At 40.6% G+C, this 19,258-nt stretch overlaps 1 protein-coding gene across 2 annotated transcripts; it reads right to left on the bottom strand.

Moving 5' to 3' along the window:
• Positions 1 to 9,933: 9,933 nt before the first annotated feature.
• On the bottom strand, positions 9,934 to 18,382 carry wfs1b (Wolfram syndrome 1b (wolframin)). 2 transcript variants are annotated; one of them, XM_016541427.1, is made up of 8 exons: positions 18,206 to 18,382; positions 16,010 to 16,270; positions 15,186 to 15,262; positions 14,778 to 14,922; positions 14,482 to 14,655; positions 13,774 to 13,851; positions 13,510 to 13,667; positions 9,934 to 12,457 (listed from the first exon to the last, which is right to left on the bottom strand). In XM_016541427.1, the coding sequence occupies exons 2-8, from the start codon at positions 16,260 to 16,262 to the stop codon at positions 10,625 to 10,627; spliced, it is 2,718 nt and encodes a 905-aa protein (XP_016396913.1). In that variant the 5' UTR covers positions 16,263 to 16,270; positions 18,206 to 18,382; the 3' UTR covers positions 9,934 to 10,624. The 2 variants fall into 2 exon arrangements, with proteins under 2 accessions (XP_016396913.1, XP_016396914.1); XM_016541428.1 differs by having other exon boundaries at positions 16,028 to 16,270.
• Positions 18,383 to 19,258: the final 876 nt, after the last annotated feature.

Here is a 19,258-nt window from a genome sequence, read left to right as displayed (position 1 = left end):
ACCTGTTTGGTCAACTAGAGACAAAAGGAAGGAGTGTTTGGGATTAATTGTCTGAAAACAGTTGTTTTTGAAGTTCCATTTGAGGTCAATATAGTCAATAATAACCAACATCAGAGCCATACGTCACAACAGTTTCAGGACAGCAGCGCCAGGCCAGCAGCCTCAGACCGGAAATTATGAGTTGAGAATATAGCATCATTAAGGTTAGGTTTAGTAGTGGTGTGGGGTTAGGCATACATTATTGCATTATTGTAGACCTTGTAGCAGTAAAAAAGTTAGGGTTAGTGGTTGGGGTGGTCAGAAATTACACACTTGCTTTAACCAAAGTCATGCATGTATAGCTCCTATCTCTTTGAATGAGGAGACATCAAATTCTCCAAGGCTGTTCTCCAAGCTTACAATTAAACGTCATATTTGAAATCACAAATGAAATCTGACAACAGCTCTCATAAATTTTGCTTCTTATGCTTGAATAGTGTTAAAAAAGGCTTATTTTTTCAGGCTAGACTAGCCAATGTGCATGTGCAGTCCTGAGAGTGAGTCTCAGGCTCTGTCCCAAATGGCACACTTCAGCTGCGTCCCAATTCAGAGGCTGCATCCTTCGAAGGCTACATTCGAAGAGAGATTACATCACTGCTGCGCAACAAAGGCTGTCCCAATCAGAAGGCGCCTTGAAATCGCCTTAAAGAAGCGAAGCTCCTCTTCCTGCCCTTGCTCACTCTCAAAGTATGTCAAGTCAAGTCAAGTCACCGTTATTTATATAGCGATTTTTACAATACAGATTGTGTCAAAGCAGCTTTACAGTATTAAACAGGGAAATAGTGTGTCGAAATAGTGTGCCGTTCTCCTCTGGCCAGATGAAACCAGCAGTTTAATTCTAGGTTGCAACAAAGTCAGATTGTGCAGAGGACTCATCTGGTTCCCGTGGTCTTGTCCTGATGGCCATCTAGGTGAGGAGGTCTTTGGAGGGGATCTGTCTCTGGGGCTCATCTAGTTGACATGGTCTCCGCTGACCCTGCCTTCGAGCGGCGAGCTGCCTGTTGAGCACGAAGTGAATCGGCTGTGGTCGCATTCATTCCAGTAATGCATGGGAACAGACCATCGCACATGAGTGGCCAAGGGACTGGATTTCGTCAGTGGACCTAAAATAAAATATGTCTACTTCATAGGCGTTGGCTTATCTCAGTCACTGGTCTTTTATGCTAGAGCATTCGGACAGTGACTGCCCTGCATGCTCAAAGTGTACAGCCACTGTAACAGCTGGTTGCCATCATTTTCAGAATAACCCGGCCAAAGGTCCTGGCAATAAGAATTTGAAATGGCACAAAGGGGCTGTTCTCCTCTCGTCCCGCTAAATGACCAGCCTGTGCAGAGCAGTATTGTCAAATAGTGGGACCTGTCATTGGTGCTCAGGGCAGTGTGAGACCTGCCCTTCGAACTGCTTCATGCGAGTGAGTTGAGAGTGCTCTCATTTAAGATGGCGCTGTCTACGAGACCTTCAACTGACACCCCTTGGGAAAATTAACCATGGTTTTATTACAAATAAAACCAAAAAACATTGTTATTAGTTAAACTATGGTAACCACAAATTAACCATGGTTTTGCTAGACTAACCATAGTTTAACCATGTTATTTGTAGTAAAATTGTGGCTATACAAATGGCAATCAATCTGCAAAAAAAACATGGTTACTACACTTTTATTATAATAAAATCATGGTTCATTTTCATAAGGGGCTGCTTGTTTCGAGTTGGGGTGGATGTCTGTGAGGTGAAGCTTATGCCTAGACATGTCTTACCTATCTAATAGTGTTCTCAATGCCATTCAGAGCTCAACTCTCTAACATGATCTCTGACATAAGATATGCATGCGCTATGCCCTCTTCGTGCACTATATGCTTATATGCAGCCGACGGAGTTGAGAGAGCTGAGAGCGCTCTCGTTCAAGATGGCACTGCTTCTCACTTTGGCTTGTGGAACTCGTGGGGAATTTACAAGCCCTCTTAATCAGCAGCACTTGGTACAGTTCGGGCCACGCGACTGTATGGTAATGCTTACACCTAGATACGATTATACACCCAAAGTGCTCTCAATGCTGTTTCGAGCCCAGATTGTGGACAGAACCAGCCAGTTCCACGTGACAGAGCAGCTCTTTGTCTGCTTTGTGGGCACTAAAAAGAGAACGTCAACTGCCCAATACATGTTCAAGCCCACTCCATGAGAAGTTTGGTGTTGTCATGGGCCTGGTCTAAAGGTATGTCTATTCAGGACATTTGTTTGGCAGCATGATTGTCTTTACAAAACACATTTGCTAAGTTTTATAACATGAGATTCCCTCTTTTGCACCGCATTGTTCTGTCTAGCTGATGGCGCTGGCACTGACTTGCAACTTGCCAGGTGCATGCCTGGGTGTTTCAGCTAGGTTCGGTACCAGACCTATAGGGGTGCGGCCCCTTGTTAACTTGGCTGGATTAAAGGATGGGACTGTTTTTACACAGCAGGGATTTTACACGTTCCCTAGCGTTTTACCCAATGTCAAGAGAAGCGATCAGTCAGCAGAAGAGATGGCAGCGCGTGAGTGTTTTGCTTAATACTTTGTTTGTAGATCTGTTGTTTAAATTATGACTTGCTTCTAGGAAGAAATATTTCGTTTTCTACCTATTTCTACTTTGTTTTTTCATTGTAGTTTGTATTTTTGATTGCACTTACTAGTAATTATAATAATAGCCGCCAGCTAAGAAGAAGCCTGTGTTATTTGCATTGCTCCCTTCCTGCACTTAAGTGCAAACTGTAGTTTCGATTTGAGCAATGGCCCTGCTATAGGCTTCTGGGTGTGCTAATTAGAAGGCGGCCACAGCTGTTTTCTCTGAAGTGTTGTGTGGCTGTGTATTTATTTGTTATCTGTGACCTGCGACTTTTTCCAGCAACAAAACTGACAACCACTTAAGTACTATTTGTATCTTCCCTTTACACACTCTCCTTTTCTGTCCTCTCTTTTTCACCTCTATCATGTGTTTCCAAAACATTCTGGTTGTCTCTCAACAAAGCTCTAACATCACACGCAGACGGCAACGCAATCTTGCTAACCTGCATACTGCCCCAGCTCCAGCAAAACTGTAATCTTCCTCCATCTTAATACAAACTGGATTATCACCAGCGGACAAAAAAAGCTACTCGGTTAATGCACGCTCAGTCAGGACTTAAACAGTGACTGCCCTTCTTGCTTCTTCGATTATTTTACTTCTGACACCAGTTGTAACATTCTCAGACAAGGACGAGGCATTTTGATGCACAAGGGATGTTTATAATTGTTATCTTCCCTGTACACACTCTCCTTTTCTGTCCTCTCTTTTTCACCTCTATCATGTGTTTCCAAAACATTCCGGTTGTCTCTCCACAACGCTCTAAGGTCACACGCAGACGGCAGCGCAATGTTGCTAACCTGCATCCTATCTCTACATCCTCTACTGCACCTCTTTCTTTCTTTGTGGGTCTCTGGAATTGTCAGTCAGCTGTCAACAAAGCAGACTTCATTTCTGCTTTTTTTTTTTTACAATCTATACTCAGCATCTTGGGCTTGACTGAGACCTGGATTTGTCCAGAAGACTCAGCAACCCCAGCTGCTCTGTCTAAGAGCTTCTCTTTATGCTCTAGTTTAACCTCTTGTCTAGATTATATTTATCCTCTCTCCTCCAGGCCAGCACGGGCTGCCCCTTCTAACCCCTGGTTATCCGATGTTCTTCGTGAGCATCGGACCAAACTCAGGGCAGCAGAGAGAAAATGGCGCAAATCAAAAGATCCGTCAGACCTGAGTATGTATCAATCTTTGCTTTCATCTTTCTCTGCTGAAGTCTATGCCAAATTTTCATATTTCCACAACAAAATCAACAGTGCTCCAGACACACGTAATCTCTTCAAAACATTAAATTCTCTCCTCTGTCAGTAATTTCATGAAAAAGAGCCAATTCTCTTCCAAAACAGTACATTAGTATGAGCAATAATAATTTTGCAATTTTGCAATAATAATTTAGCAATAATAATTATTTCACCCTCCAATCTTTCCTCTGTAGTATCTTCCTCTCTTCCCTCACCTACCCATTTCTCATCTCTGGATGTGAATGCAGCAACTTATACTATGCTCTACTTTAACCTCTTGTCTAGATGATATTTGTCCTCTCTCCTCCAGGCCAGCATGGGCTGCCCCTTCCAACCCCTGGTTATCAGATGTTCTTCGTGAGCATCGGACCAAACTCAGGGCAGCAGAGAGAAAATGGTGCAAATCAAAAGATCCGTCAGACCTGAGTATGTATCAGTCTTTGCTTTCATCTTTCTCTGCTGAAGTCCATACTGCCAAATCTTCATACTTCCACAACAAGATCAACAGCACTCCAGACACACACAATCTCTTCAAAACATTAAATTATCTCCTCTGTCCCCTCCACCACCTCCCACCACTTCTATAACAGCTGATGATTTCGCCACATTCTTCACAGACAAAACTAGAACAATCAGTAGTCAATTCTCAGCCCCACACACACAGGACCTCAAACCAACCACATCCACTGCTAAAACTCCCATCTTCTCCTTCTGTCCCCTCACTGAGGCAGAAGTATTGAAACTTCTCTTCTCCAGCCATCCTACAATATGCCCACTAGACCCAATCCCTTCACACCTTCTCCAAGTAATCTCTCCCACACTTTTACCAGCACTCACACACACTTTTACCAGCACTCACACACATCATCAACACATCTCTCCTCACAGGCACCATTCAGGTTTGAATTCTATCTCACTGGTAGGTCTTTCAGGGTGGCCTGGGGAGGGGAGGTATCCAAAGCACATCAACTGGTCACTGGGGTTCCTCAGGGATCAGTTATTGGACCCCTCCTCTTCTCCATATACACTACATCACTGGGTCCCATCATACAGGCACATGGCTTCTCCTACCATTGCTATGCTGATGACACACAGCTCTATCTCTCTTTTCAACCAGATGATCCAACTGTAGCTGCACGGATCTCAGCCTGGCGGACATCTCGGCATGGATGAAAGAACATCACCTACAGCTCAACTTGGCAAAGACTTGTTTTATTGTCTTCGCTGCAACTCCAACTCTACAGCATGATTTCACCATCCAGCAAGGTTTTTCTACAATTACCCCATCAACTTGTTGTACAATCTTGGTTTAATCTTTGATGACCAGCAGACCTTCAAAGACCACATTGCAAAGACTGCTCGATCTTGCAGGTTTGCATTGCACAACATCAGAAAGATCAGGCCCTTTCTAACAGAGCATGCTGCACAACTTCTTGTCCAGGCCCTTGCCATTTCTCGGCTGGACTACTGCAATGCTCTTCTGGTTGGACTTCCATCATGCACAATGCAGCGGCCCGACTGGTCTTCAACAAGCCCAAAAGAGCCCATGTTACACCTCTCTTTATCTCCTTGCACTGGCTACCGGTTGCGGCTCGCATCAAGTTCAAGACATTGATGCTTGCATATAGAACAACCACAGGCTCCGCATCCACCTACTTTCACTCACTATTACAAATCTACATCCCCTCCAGAAGTCTGAGATCTACAAGTGAGCAACGCCTCATGGTACCATCACAGAGAGGCTCAAAATCACTTTCCAGAACATTCTCGTTCACTATTCCTGGCTGGTGGAATGATCTTCCCACCCCTATATGGAATGTTGAATCCCTGACAATTTTCAAGTGACAGCTGAAAAACACCTCATGGTACCATCACAGAGAGGCTCAAAATCACTTTCCAGAACATTCTCGTTCACTATTCCTGGCTGGTGGAATGATCTTCCCACCCCTATATGGAATGTTGAATCCCTGACAATTTTCAAGTGACAGCTGAAAACTCATCTCTTTCGACACTACTCGACTTCATACTAAATAAAAAAAATAAAAAATAAAAAAAAAACTTTTCTTTCTCTTTATTTATTCCTTCCCTTTCTAGCTTGTACTTATTTAAACAATGCCTGAAACTTGGGATTACGAGCACTTCCTGTGTCTGTTTGCCTCTTTAAGAAGAATTGCTTTATGTATTCCCCAATTGTAAGTCGCTTTGGATAAAAGCGTCTGCAAAATGACTAAATGTAAATGTAAATGTAAGAGACCGACTTGTAAGGGAACTTCTCGGGTTACTTAAAGTAACTTTGGTTCCCTGAAAGGAGGGAACGAGACACTGTGTAAGTCACCGTGTAAAAACTGCCTCAGTAAGTAGTTAACTACTCATAAGTAGTTCTTGCTCAGTTGAAAGTCACACAAATTGAAAACGCAATAATTTGCAATTCCTTTTGAATATTGTCCGGAATATCATTCCATAGTACACTATTCAGATGACTCTTCACAAAAACAATTTATTAAAGTGTAAAGCTTTGTAAAATAGCACCAAACTACTGAAAGCAATCACATGTCCTTGAAATGGTTCACTGTCAGAAAGTTTTCCATGGGTAATGAAATTAAAACAGTTTTTGTGCTAAGGGCATATTCAGCACATTTTTCTCCAAATAAAAATTATCAAAATATTAGGCTATACTTTCATTCAGACCATTCTGGCCAGGTTTAATTTTATATATATATTATTTCATACCATAATGGATTCAGTATCATCATATATAATCATTATAAAAAACATTAGCAGCGCAGTATGATACATGGGTTATTGTAGAAGAAGAAATCAATCCATTTGGATGTTATTTGTGGTTTAAACAGGTAATCTTTCACTTGCCATTGCATATATAAGTGCCAGTGCCATTCGTTTGTGTAGTTTTCTATGTATCCTTAATGTTTTTTTTTTTCTTATAAAATCAGAAACTTATCCTGTATCGCTGGCTTTCAAATGAAGTAAGCCACATGTCTGCCAGACACTGTAACTCTGCAAGTTACTCAGGAAAAGGAAGTCTGGAAAAAGTCTGGCTTTAAGCATGTCTATGGCTGACAAACCCAAGCTTTCAGAACAGTTTCAGCAGATCCTATAGTTTATACATACTCTAAACAGCTGCACCTTACCTATTGTTCTAAATATAAGACGAAAAATGCAAAACATTAATATATATATATATATCAAGCAAGTTTACTTCACTAAAAAGTATTGACATAGCATAGGTTGAATAGCAGTCCCAAACTAGTTTTTGTTCATACTGACTGTGCCACCAGTCATTTAAAAATATACAAAATAACACAAAGTAAAAATAAAAGTTTTGCTACACTAACTATAGTTTAACCAAGATATTTGTAGTAAAACTGTAGGCAAACAAATAGCAATCAAAATGCCAAAAAAAAAAAATGCTTACTACACTTTTACTACAATAAAACCATGGTTAATTTTCTTAAGGGATGAAACATATGGAAACTGCTCCTGATTAATAGAATATACCTGCATTCTAATCTTTCCCAGTTAGTACCAGTCACATAATTTATTGGTACTTTTTGGTAATTTCATAATTTACCAACATAACTACGAAGTTGCATGCTCGAACTTTCTTTTGAGCCTTATTTATAATAAAGTGATATACAGCGCCATGCAACGAGCCCAGTACAACGGCTGACAGGACAGTAAATACAATTTTTCTGAGATGAGACTCTATTTCGTAACAGTTTCCGAAAATAACGTTAGAATAATGACACTGACATATAGCCTGGCAACATCTTATACAGTCTCAGCCTCAGGAGTCATGCCCACGAACCGTTGGCTGAAAGTCTGATCGCACAAAAAATTGGTACCACTTCAGGAGTTTCAAAAGTCGTCATCGGATTGGTTAAATTATACAGGATGTCCGGGAGATGTGTGTGACGCGTACTTTAACATTCCACCAGGAAACAAAGATGCCGTTATGCAGCGTACAGCCCTGCCGTTATGCCAAACCCTCTCATGGAAGAAGAAAGCCGTCGTGTTTACAACTGTGACGATGAGGGCTTATCAGGATCAACTAAATGCTGGATTTTCAAAAGTATGTGAAATATTTAAAGTTCGTAGCATAGAATCTTTAAAATATGTCCAAGAGTCTTACACACCGGTCTGTTATTGTGGGGACATTTCCACGCCCCTAAACATGATACGGCTCAAAACGAAACATGATTGGTTGCTTTGCCTGTCAGTCATATGGCCATTCAAAGTGACCAAGGTTCCCAGACCTTCTGCCGTCAGTCTGAAGGTCTGGCTACACGAGACTACATCTTATCTGACCAAAGATAAGAGCTTTCACGCATGTCTTTCAAAATTAAAGTCTCACATCAGAAAATCATAGAATGTTTGTTGTTATTCTTTGATTGCATACTCCGCAACCCCTTCAAAACGGTCTTGTGACCAACTTTTGGTTCTCAACCCATCAGTTAGATGGCATAACACAGTAGCGCAATAAGCAGTAGTGCACAGATGTCAAACTCAGTTCCTGGAGGGCCACAGCCCTGCAGAGTTTAGTTCCAACCTTGCTTCAACACACATACCATGTACTTTTCAAATAACCCTAAATGGCATGATTAGCTGGATCAGGTGTGTTTAATTAGGGTTTAGGGAATCTATACTGTGCAGGACCGTTCTTTGGCAGGACTGTGGCCCTCCAGGAACTGAGTTTGACACCCCTGTAGTGGGTCACTTTAGTCCTGGGGGCATACTCGCTTTACACGTATTTGTCGCCACCTATTGTTGCAGGTGTATAATTAACATCACAGTCTTATATTTGGAACAATACAGTAATAGCAAAAACATACACATAGAACATACATGTACAGATATGTCCTACACCCAGTTTTTACAGAAAATATTAAAACTCAAATGGATTACTTAAATAATTTTTGCTTTCTTTTACTCTTTATAGGAAAGCACCACCCTTATTTTCTTGTGCAGAAATAATAATAATACTAATAATAATCAATCATTTCAACCAGCATAGTGAATCTCGGCCATACTTGTTAAATTTTATACCTGACATTTACTAGATGAAAATACACTTTCTAAACACTCCTGTATACAATCACTGTCTGAAAGGGTGCATGGTTGAGTCCTTCATAATTCCCTTTTCAAGAAGAGGTAACCGATTTTGGAGGTGGCTTTCACCAGTGCATTCGAGTTTCAGTAGATATAATTATTCTGCCATCTAATGGTTGTACTGTTCATAAATATCTGAAAACTCAGCTGCCTTATTGCACTTCTCTTTACTCTGCATAATGCATAAAGCTAGATTTTTATTCTCTGAAGAATGTGTTTGTACATCCAAAGTTTGCTGACATGATACCAGCTTGTTATACAGTTGCTATGATATTCAGTGTTTTAACTGTTAAGTGGTTGTTAAGTGTTGTTGTTTACTGGCCCAAGTCAAACATGCCCACCCACAAGTCTGTAAGATAAGGTGGAATATTCACTGAAATCATAGCAGGACAGAAAGGAAAACACAGACAGTGTATTTCAGTAAATGGAGATAACACAGTCGATATGCGAACATGTGTGGGTGGCTTCTCTTTGGTTATATAGGAATGATAAATGTGAGTGACACTTAAGTATTGACTGTTATATAATGCAGTGGTGGCACATTCACATATTTATAGTACTGCAAATAAAATTTATAAAAGGGCTGATTTTTCACACAGGACAAATTCAGTCACTACATACAGTGTTTTAATATTGTGCAATGTACTGGTCAGATTGTACCTTCAATGCAGCCACAAACAATCAAACATCTTTTCAGCAATGTTTAAGGTTTGAAATGTCTACTAAAATCTCAAATAGATCTTATATATATATATATATATATATATATGACAATAATAATCCCAAACTTATAGAAAATAAAAAGATCTTTAGGCATGTCTAAGAAAAACTTCTATAGTACTATACAGTATTTTCACAGAAAAATCATTAATCATTTTCAAATTTGTTCTATATGCCCTAAAATGTAAGTTACCTAAATCTTCAAAAGATACTTTTGAACCAATCTAAGGCATAATAACAATAAAATACAGGCACACACCCAAATAGTAATGAATTATCTTCCAATACATTAACTAAATTAAATATATTATCAGACATTCAAAAGCCCTATAATCAGTAAAACATGGGAAAACTAGTGAATGTACAGTAACCTCACTGTAGAAAATGTAGTGAGTCCAGATGCACTGGTTTTTGGAAATTTAGGCATGGCTTTCAATTTCCCCATGATATGCATATTCATATTCCCAAACATTTGATTAAATAGTTAAAGGGGAATTAAATAGTTCAGGGATTGTAGTGGTATTTTATTTGGTTTCTGTAGCACTGGGGTGTCCAAGTCTGCTTCTGGAGGACCACTTTCATGCTTCAACTCTAATTAAACACATTGAACCAGCTAATGAATGTCTTCAGGATTATAAGAAACTTCAAGGCAGTTGTGTTGGAGCAGCCTGGAGCTAAACTCTGCAGGATCGTGGCCCTCCAGGAACAGAAATGGGCACCTCTGCTGTAGGTGCTACAGAAAGCCATTCACTTTCATACTTGGAACAGACACAACAAGATGACAGCGCCTCTGGCGTTTTAATAGCGCTTTTATCAAAAGCACTTTATCAAATATCAATAGTCTCCTTGCACTTCGAAATTCAGTCTAATACTACAGTGTATGCCAATGGTCAAAAACTAGCTTCACACAGATACATCTGTAGTAGATACAGTACCGTCCACCTCAGCTGAGAGCAGAGGGTGGAACAGGAAATTGAAGGCGAACGCAAAGGCATTTCTGGCGTTAACCCTCCAGTCCTGCTCGATCTTGACCTGTCGTTGTATTGGTACAAGCGGTGAGGCACATGTCTTGCAGCGCAAGGCTTTGAGCTCAAACACTGGCCATTTGCTGCCCAGTCTACCCTCAAGTACCGTGCTGAACTCCAGCACGCTACCTGAGCCGAGTGCCAGAAGGACGCGGCGAAATTCGTTACTAGCCCGCAGCACAATGTCTTTGGTCGCATCATCAAAATCTTGTGCCCCATTGCGCCCCTTCTGCGGCATCCCCATAGTTACTTCAAACTTGTAGTAGTCGAAACGTTTGACATGGCACTTGGGCTTTGCAAGGGCCTTGAGCTGACACAGTGGTTCAGCGGGTCCTGTCTGTGTCTCTTCACAAGCAGGATACTCCTCACCGTATAGACATCGAACCCAGTCTGCTATAAAGACGGGCAGAAGGTTGATGACAGCTTGCACGCCGTTCTCAATCTCAGTGACGCGAACATACTTAAACCGGCCCTCCCACGTCACCCGGTGTCCCTCCAAGTGGCTGCAGAGGATCTGGGCATGTGCCATGTTACGCTCCTTCCAGGCACGAGGACCGCACAGGTCGCTGTACTCCTGCCAAGTCAGGGTGGAGTTGTATACCTTCATCCCCTCCGAACGGTACACGTAGAACCAGCTGAAGAGCACCAGAGCTGAAATCCACACAAGGATCAACTTGACCACACTGCTATGCCGCAAAGAGCGCAGCACTGCCAAGGGTGACACACTAAAACGTGTCCACCAGCGCAGCAGGACAGGCAGCACGCAAACGCATACCGTTACAACCATTTTGGTCAGTTCCAGTGCGAGGAACCACTGCACTAGCTGCACCAGCATTACGACTGCTAAAGCCAGTGATAACACCGGCAAAGCAAAGAAGAAAAGGAGGTAGCCCGCAGCTGTGCGCATAAGCCCCAATGCAGTGGACTCTTGCAACAGCGTGACGGACAGTTCACACCAGATGAAGCACACCAGGTAAGGCAGCAGCACACAGTAGGTGCCACGTGCACCACCTGCTGTGGCCATACGCGAACACAGGTAGAGGAGGTAGAGATAGAGAACACAAGGCACACCCACATGCAGTACCAACTGATCACCAAGGTGCATGCTAAACCAAGCGCCACCAACTATACGACCCACCCAGCCCCCCAGCAACTGATTCATGAATGCAGAAATGGTGGAGGCAACCTGGGAGAGCAGGGCACATTTGGCATGCTGCTGCGCTGTTGGTCGCAGGCTTAAGTAGCTGCTTACAGTGAAAAAGACTGCAACCGTAGCCAGTTCCGAACATGGCAACCAGGACTTGTCTGCCACAGGAAACGAAAGGATGAGGAAAAGCGCAGAGAGGAGGAAGTAGAGATATGGCTCAAGGTGGTTCCATGTGAAGTTGGACTCGGCCTGCTCAAGGTCGATCCCCGGCTCAAAATGAGACAACATGGCCGTCAGCGCTCGAAAGTTCTCCCATGCCTTGCTGTTCTGGAAGACTCGGAGCGTGCAGATTACCATTGACACGAAGGAGAGGTAGAATATAATGAGGGGAATGACAAGGACAAAGAACTCCAGGGTTAGGTTGGAGATGATGAAGAAGAAGATGAGGGCATTGATGTGATGAGTAGGTATGAGGGCGCTAATCCACTGCATGCCAGCACGTGACGCCCAGTCAATCAACACTTCTTTCACCTCCATCACTGCATGAAGAGGAAATTTCAACACCTGTGGGTGTGAATAAAATAATTTGTTTAGCCAAAAATAATTTTTAGTACACTATAACATTGGCCGTGTCTCAAAACATAGCGAGCTGCTTGACTAAATAGTACTGATGTCAACTCTCAGAAATATTAAGAAATTTGTTGTCATTAAAGGGATAATCCACCCCAAATAAAAAGTGAACATGTCACTGTCTTCCAAACCTTTGTTCATTCTCGAAACATACATTTTTGCCTATCCATTGAAAATCCACACAACCAAAATGTTTAATTGCTTGATACAGAACCGCATGAGGTTGGTTTTCGTGCATCAAGCAAGCATTTTTTAGCTTCTGTGGATGTACTTCATGTGCTCCATGTCTGCGCGTTGATCAGTCATCCAATCTATCATTTGTATGTAAATCAAAAGCCTAAATTATATCCGTTTATCTTATAAAGCGAGTGACAGAAGACTCATATTAAACCACTCGATTCAGATGGATTTGGAAAGACAATTTTTAATTTTTGGATGAACTGTCCCATTAAAATTAACAATTTGATTTGATTGCTACATTAAGTCTGCAAAATGGAGAATTCCAAATATCATGTACATGTGGCCTACTTTTAGGTAACAACATGTACAAAAAATACAGATAATACTCTTTATTAAAATTTATTTTTTGTGTTGTACTTTAATATTTGATCACTGTTTTGTTAGTGAACCATTATTTATAGGGAAATGCTCTAACACTGATGATGTTGAACATGCTAAATGTCCGATTGTGTCGCAGACACAGAATAACATGCATTGCTAATAACTGTATAAGCAGTGGTTTCTACCAAACTAAAGATGCATCATTTCATCCAATAAATAGGTGTTTCATGTATCGGCACATTAGCCAACATCCTGTGTGTAATCAATGCCTATTGTCTTTGAAGAGCATCTAACATCAATTACTTAGGAGATTCAACTTTGGTTAGGATACCATTTGTGTGGACAGCTGGCCATATAGGCAGTACACAATGAGTCAGCTCGCCAAGTTTTCACATACATAGATTTAAGCAGAAATGTAATAACACCTTCTGATGCAAAGGTAGTTCATCTGGGTTCTTTACTGGCCCTTCATCATCGTCATCATCATCACCCGCGACCCCTTCCATGGCAGGAGTTGGGGAAATACCCTCAGCGTATTGTTTAGTATTCTCAACAAACTTTTCTACACCAACATAATCAACCCCTGCCAGAGAACAGACACACAAATTAGGAATATTATTATTACCACATATGCAATAAAAGTCTAAAAAATAATACACTCTAAAGGAAAGATAACACAATGCAAACACCATCTCTTGAGAACAAACTCTCCAAAACTTTTCTTTGTTTCTGTGATGGGGTTGAGAGAGGGCTGCTGGGAGCACCATCTAGAGGAGGAGGAGGACACACAAGCATGTTAAATGTTCTGGAGATATTTACAGTTAACACTGTTGATTTATGGAAAATAACTGCATGAAGATTCTTCATTTGTGGCCCTGGACCACAAAACCAGTCATAAGGGAGATTTATACATAATCTGAAAGCTGAATAAATAAGCTTTCCATTGATGTATGGTTTGTTAGGATAGGACAATATTTGGCAGATACAATTATTTTAAAATCTGGAATCTGAGGGTGCAAAAAAATCAAAATATTGAGAAAATCGCCTTTAAAGTTGTCCAAATGAAGTTCTTAGCAATGCATATTACTAATCAAAAATTAAGTTTTGATATATTTACAGTAGGTAATTTACAAAATATCTTCATGGAACATGATCTTTACTTAATATCCTAATGATTTTTGGTATAAAAGAAAAATCAATAATTTTGACCCATACAATGTATTTTTGGCTATTGCTACAAATATACCCCAGCGACTTAAGACTGGTTTTGTGGTCCAGGGTCACATTTTTTATTAAGTTATCAATTCTAACAGCATACAGGTTGGGGACAACACAACGGTAATGACAAAACATTGTCCAAACTGGTTGATCACAACAACAGATTGCTGATGTTTCACCTGTCTCTGTGTTGAGCTGGCTCACATTTTCCAGAAGTTCAGCGGCAGTGATGTTTTTCTTCCTCTCTGGATTGAGTTTCCAGTACATTAACAGAGCTGCTTTCCTTACACTGCGTTGAAAACGAGATTCACATGCCAGGGAACACACCTCCTCTCTGTTCTCAGCTGTGATGCCTGGCACACACACACACACACACACACACACACACACACACATTAATCCATTATAAATTCAATACAGGCAAAGGGATGTCATATCTTTATAATCTAGATATCATAATAAGTATCTGCTTTACCCCTTCTTTCATGCAGGCAGCGCTGTAGCAGTTTCACTGCATCTTTCCGTCCATTTTTGGCCGCCTGGAGCAGCCATGTAACGGCAGTAACAGAATTCACTTCCTCATCTTCTTGCTCAGCTAATCTCAGGTAATATCTGCCAATCTGTCCAAAAACACAGTGTAAATTTTTCTAATTCAGGACTGCCCAAACTCGGTCCTGGAGGGCCGGCGTCCTGCAGAGTTTAGCTCCAACTTGCCTCAACACACCTGCCTTTAAGTTTCTAGTATGCCTAGTAAGAGCTTGATTAGCTGGTTCAGGTGTGTTTAATTGGGGTTGGAGCTAAACTCTTCAGGACACCGGACCGAGTTTGGGCAGCCCTGTTCTAATTACTATAAAGATGTGTTGTGTGTTTGTTGCATTCAGACCTCCGTCTGTGCTTTGGTGTCTCCATTCTTTGCCCTCTGTTTAAGATCATCTATGCTCAGTTCCTCTGGGATTTCCCCTAGAAAATGAAAAGAAGCACACATACAAATAGCCACATATTCATATTATGCTGTCACAACAAATACGTATAGTGGCAAACCAATCCAGTTTATACTAAAGATGTTCATACAGCAGATTTTTACACACATTTGTTTTTCAAATCAGACCAACTTATTTGCAAATGTTTGCAAAACAGATCAGTGTGTTCAGGCAAGGTAGTCATTGCATATCAACGGATGTGTTAAATGCAGCTGAGTGTACTACACTTTCTTGGTAGTTAAAAGCAGAAAACATAAAGAAGAAAAACATTAAGACAACTGACAACATATCAGTGCAATTCAAATGGCAATTGGATGTTGTATTGTACTATTTATGACAAGTTTTGTGCATGTCAGCATTATTGTAGTATTATTTTTATAAATTGTAGTTTTTATAAATATTTTAAATTAGCTTAAAAATTTGTTTTCATTTGAACTTTTAAGTTTTAGTAATTAAAAATTTAAATTTAGCATTCATTTGTTTTTGTATCAGTTTTAGTAATTTGAGTAGTTGTGGTGACATTTTTAATTGTACGTTTTTAAATGTCTAATCTTTATCATTTATTTTTTCATTTCAGCTTTATTTCAATTACTGAAAACTATTTTTTGTTAATAATAACAACACTGGTGAATGTGTAATATTAGATCTGAACTCATGAGTCAATGATTAATGACACAGGAACTTGGGGAATACAAGCACGGGAGTATGTGACATTTGAGCTATCCAACATAGAGTGAATCTGTACCCTGTAGAGGAAAAGATGATTGTCCTGGAAAGGCAGTGTGGGAATTGCTGGCTGCATTCAGCTGGGATCGACCTGTCTGTGAAGCGTGATGTGGGGGTGAAGTCATTGTTGAAGGGGAGGGACTAGGCATTGAAGAAGAGGACACTGGATGAATGGTGTGCCCAGATACAGAGAAAGCTGTGGGGACAGGTGATGCTGGGGATGGCAGTGGAGATTCAAGAAGAGAGGCATCCATTTCTAAGCCTAAAACAAAAAGACACAAAATTTGTGATAAGTGCTTTTTAAAATAATGGAGAGTTATCTTTTCGTTACTGTATTTTATTAACTGCATCAGCAGTTTCTTTTTTTTTTATCTTTCTTTTATGTTTTTTTTTCTAAAATCCTAAAGTCATACTTCTGCTTTCCAGCTGCCATAATAGACAGGTGGAAATATCACACAACACAACATAACCAACATGGGGCCGTGCATTATCATGCTGCAACATGAGGTGATGGTCGTGGATGAATGGCACAACAATGGGCCTCAGGATCTCGTCACGGTATCTCTGTGCATTCAAAATGCCATCAATAAAATGCACCTGTGTTCGTTGTCCATAACATACGCCTGCCCATACCATAACCCCACCGCCACCATGGGCCACTCGATCCACAACGTTGACATCAGCAAACCGCTCACCCACACGACGCCATACACGCTGTCTGCCATCTGCCCTGTACAGTGAAAACCGGGATTCATCCGTGAAGAGAACACCTCTCCAAAGTGCCAGACGCCATCGAATGTGAGCATTTGCCCACTCAAGTCGGTTACGACGACGAACTGCAGTCAGGTCGAGACCCCGATGAGGACGACGAGCATGCAGATGAGCTTCCCTGAGACGGTTTCTGACAGTTTGTGCAGAAATTCTTTGGTTATGCAAACCGATTGTTGCAGCAGCTGTCCGGGTGGCTGGTCTCAGACGATCTTGGAGGTGAAGATGCTGGATGTGGAGGTCCTGGGCTGGTGTGGTTACACGTGGTCTGCGGTTGTGAGGCCGGTTGGATGTACTGCCAAATTCTCTGAAACGCCTTTGGAGACGGCTTATGGTAGAGAAATGAACATTCAATTCACGGGCAATAGCTCTGGTGGACATTCCTGCAGTCAGTATGCCAATTGCACGCTCCCTCAAAACTTGCATGTCTGTGGCATTGTGCTGTGTGATAAAACTGCACATTTTAGAGTGGCCTTTTATTGTGGCCAGCCTAAGGCACACCTGTGCAATATTCATGCTGTCTAATCAGCATCTTGATATGCCTCACCTGTGAGGTGGATGGATTATCTTGGCAAAGGAGAAGTGCTCACTAACACAGATTTAGACAGATTTGTGAACATTATTTGAGAGAAATAGGCCTTTTGTGTACATAGAAAAAGTCTTAGATCTTTGAGTTCAGCTCATGAAAAATGGGGGCAAAAACAAAAGTGTTGCGTTTATAATTTTGTTCAGTGTATAATTAAAAACATACTTAAAATATACCATAAAACTTAAATTACATTAAGTTGCATTTTATTGTTATTTCTAATTAGTATTTATTAGTATTTTAAGTGACTATATTTTAAGACCCAAAAGGAGGTTTTATGACATAAAAAACAAATTCACACGTTAATTTAAAAGTATGCTATGCTAACTATTGATTCCACTACAATACCATACTGTTACTATTATTTATGACTACTACGAAACTTAGCCAGTACTGTCATCATAAAAAAACAACAAAGGAATTCTGAAAGATTCTTGGGGAGATCCCACATCAATTTATTATGATTTTACAGTAGTTGAAATAACTACTACTGAATTTCATGGAAACTATACAATGAAAGCCATGGTTGTTACCATGGTAAATGATTTGTAAACAGTGTATTTTGTACACTGCTTGCGAAAAGGCTGAGCTGTCATTCTGTCATTGCTCAGCCGTGTCACCTTCACTACTGACCGGCAGAACAGACAGTAAAGTTACACTCAAACAAAAATAATCAACAAGCACGGAGGAGCAAACAGAAATACCTCCGATCACTTCCAAACGCTTAAACTGTTGATGTTCTGTATGTCTGCGAATGCTCTTCGCAGACATACAGTACATAAATGAAACTACACAGCGAGTCTTCAATCACCGACTGCATTTCTGTCGCTTATTTTTTCTTACCTGAGCTCCTCTATCACTCCATTATAAGTATGACAGAGCTGTCAGCACAACCCTGGTTACTTTAGTCTATTCTGACACCAGACACAGTGTAACTAAAGTAAGTGATGCGCACACAGCGGACAGAGCAGAGGCCCGTCCAGCGTCCAGATGCTGCTCACTAAATAAACCCTCCCCCACTGACTGACTGGAGCAAAATGTTGACAATGACATTGTCCTATTCAAGTTCCTGTTGCTGCCTCCCTGGATTTTCAAAATAAAAGACCTAAAATTAAATTAAATTAAATTAAATTAAATTAAATTAAATTAAATTAAATTAAATTAAATTAAATTAATGTCCTTGATTTTTGCCTAATTTTAAGACCCACAACCACATGAAAATTAAAACTGATCTAGTAATGTAATAATGCTAAGCAAATATAAATAATTTTTGTTACCAATCAGGATTGTGCACTATTTGTGATAAATTAAGCATTCATGAATTTGAAATGAGATAGATAGGAAATAGGATGCAGAATGTTTTCTTTCTTTAATGAGAAAGTCTAAAGAAGTAGAATGAATGCAAACCATGTCATTCATTCCAAAATTTAGTTCAACTTCCTAGCCAATTCTGGTGGTGGTTGAGGAGAGATCCCCCATATGATTGTAAAGTGCTTTGGGTGTACAGCAATGCACAATAAAGCACTATATAAATGCCTCATTCATTCATTCATTCATTCATTCATTCATACAATTAAAACTTCAACTCATCATGATACTATGAATTTTATAACAGTCTGTCTGGATAAATGTCATCTTTTCACTTCCAGTGTTGTGGACAACATTGTGATTGGTCTCTCTGGCCTTAATAAAGAAAATGGTGTGTATTGATCAAGGAACATCACATCGTCATTAAATGGGAAAAGGAAGAAAACATGAATGTAGAGCTGCCATTTAGCCAGTAGCAGATGACTGGATGAATATCCTTCTTGATAAAACCAAGTTACGGTCCCAGCTGGTCCTGGCACGTCACGTTTATAGATGACCGTAGTGATCAAAACCCTTAACATCCAACCA

The sequence above is a fragment of the Sinocyclocheilus rhinocerous genome, unplaced genomic scaffold (assembly GCF_001515625.1).
Source record: "Sinocyclocheilus rhinocerous isolate Xijiao unplaced genomic scaffold, SAMN03320098_v1.1 scaffold818, whole genome shotgun sequence".
Taxonomy (NCBI): domain Eukaryota; kingdom Metazoa; phylum Chordata; class Actinopteri; order Cypriniformes; family Cyprinidae; genus Sinocyclocheilus; species Sinocyclocheilus rhinocerous.
Note: the sequence above shows the minus strand (reverse complement) of the source record. Positions and strands in the feature narration are given on the sequence as shown.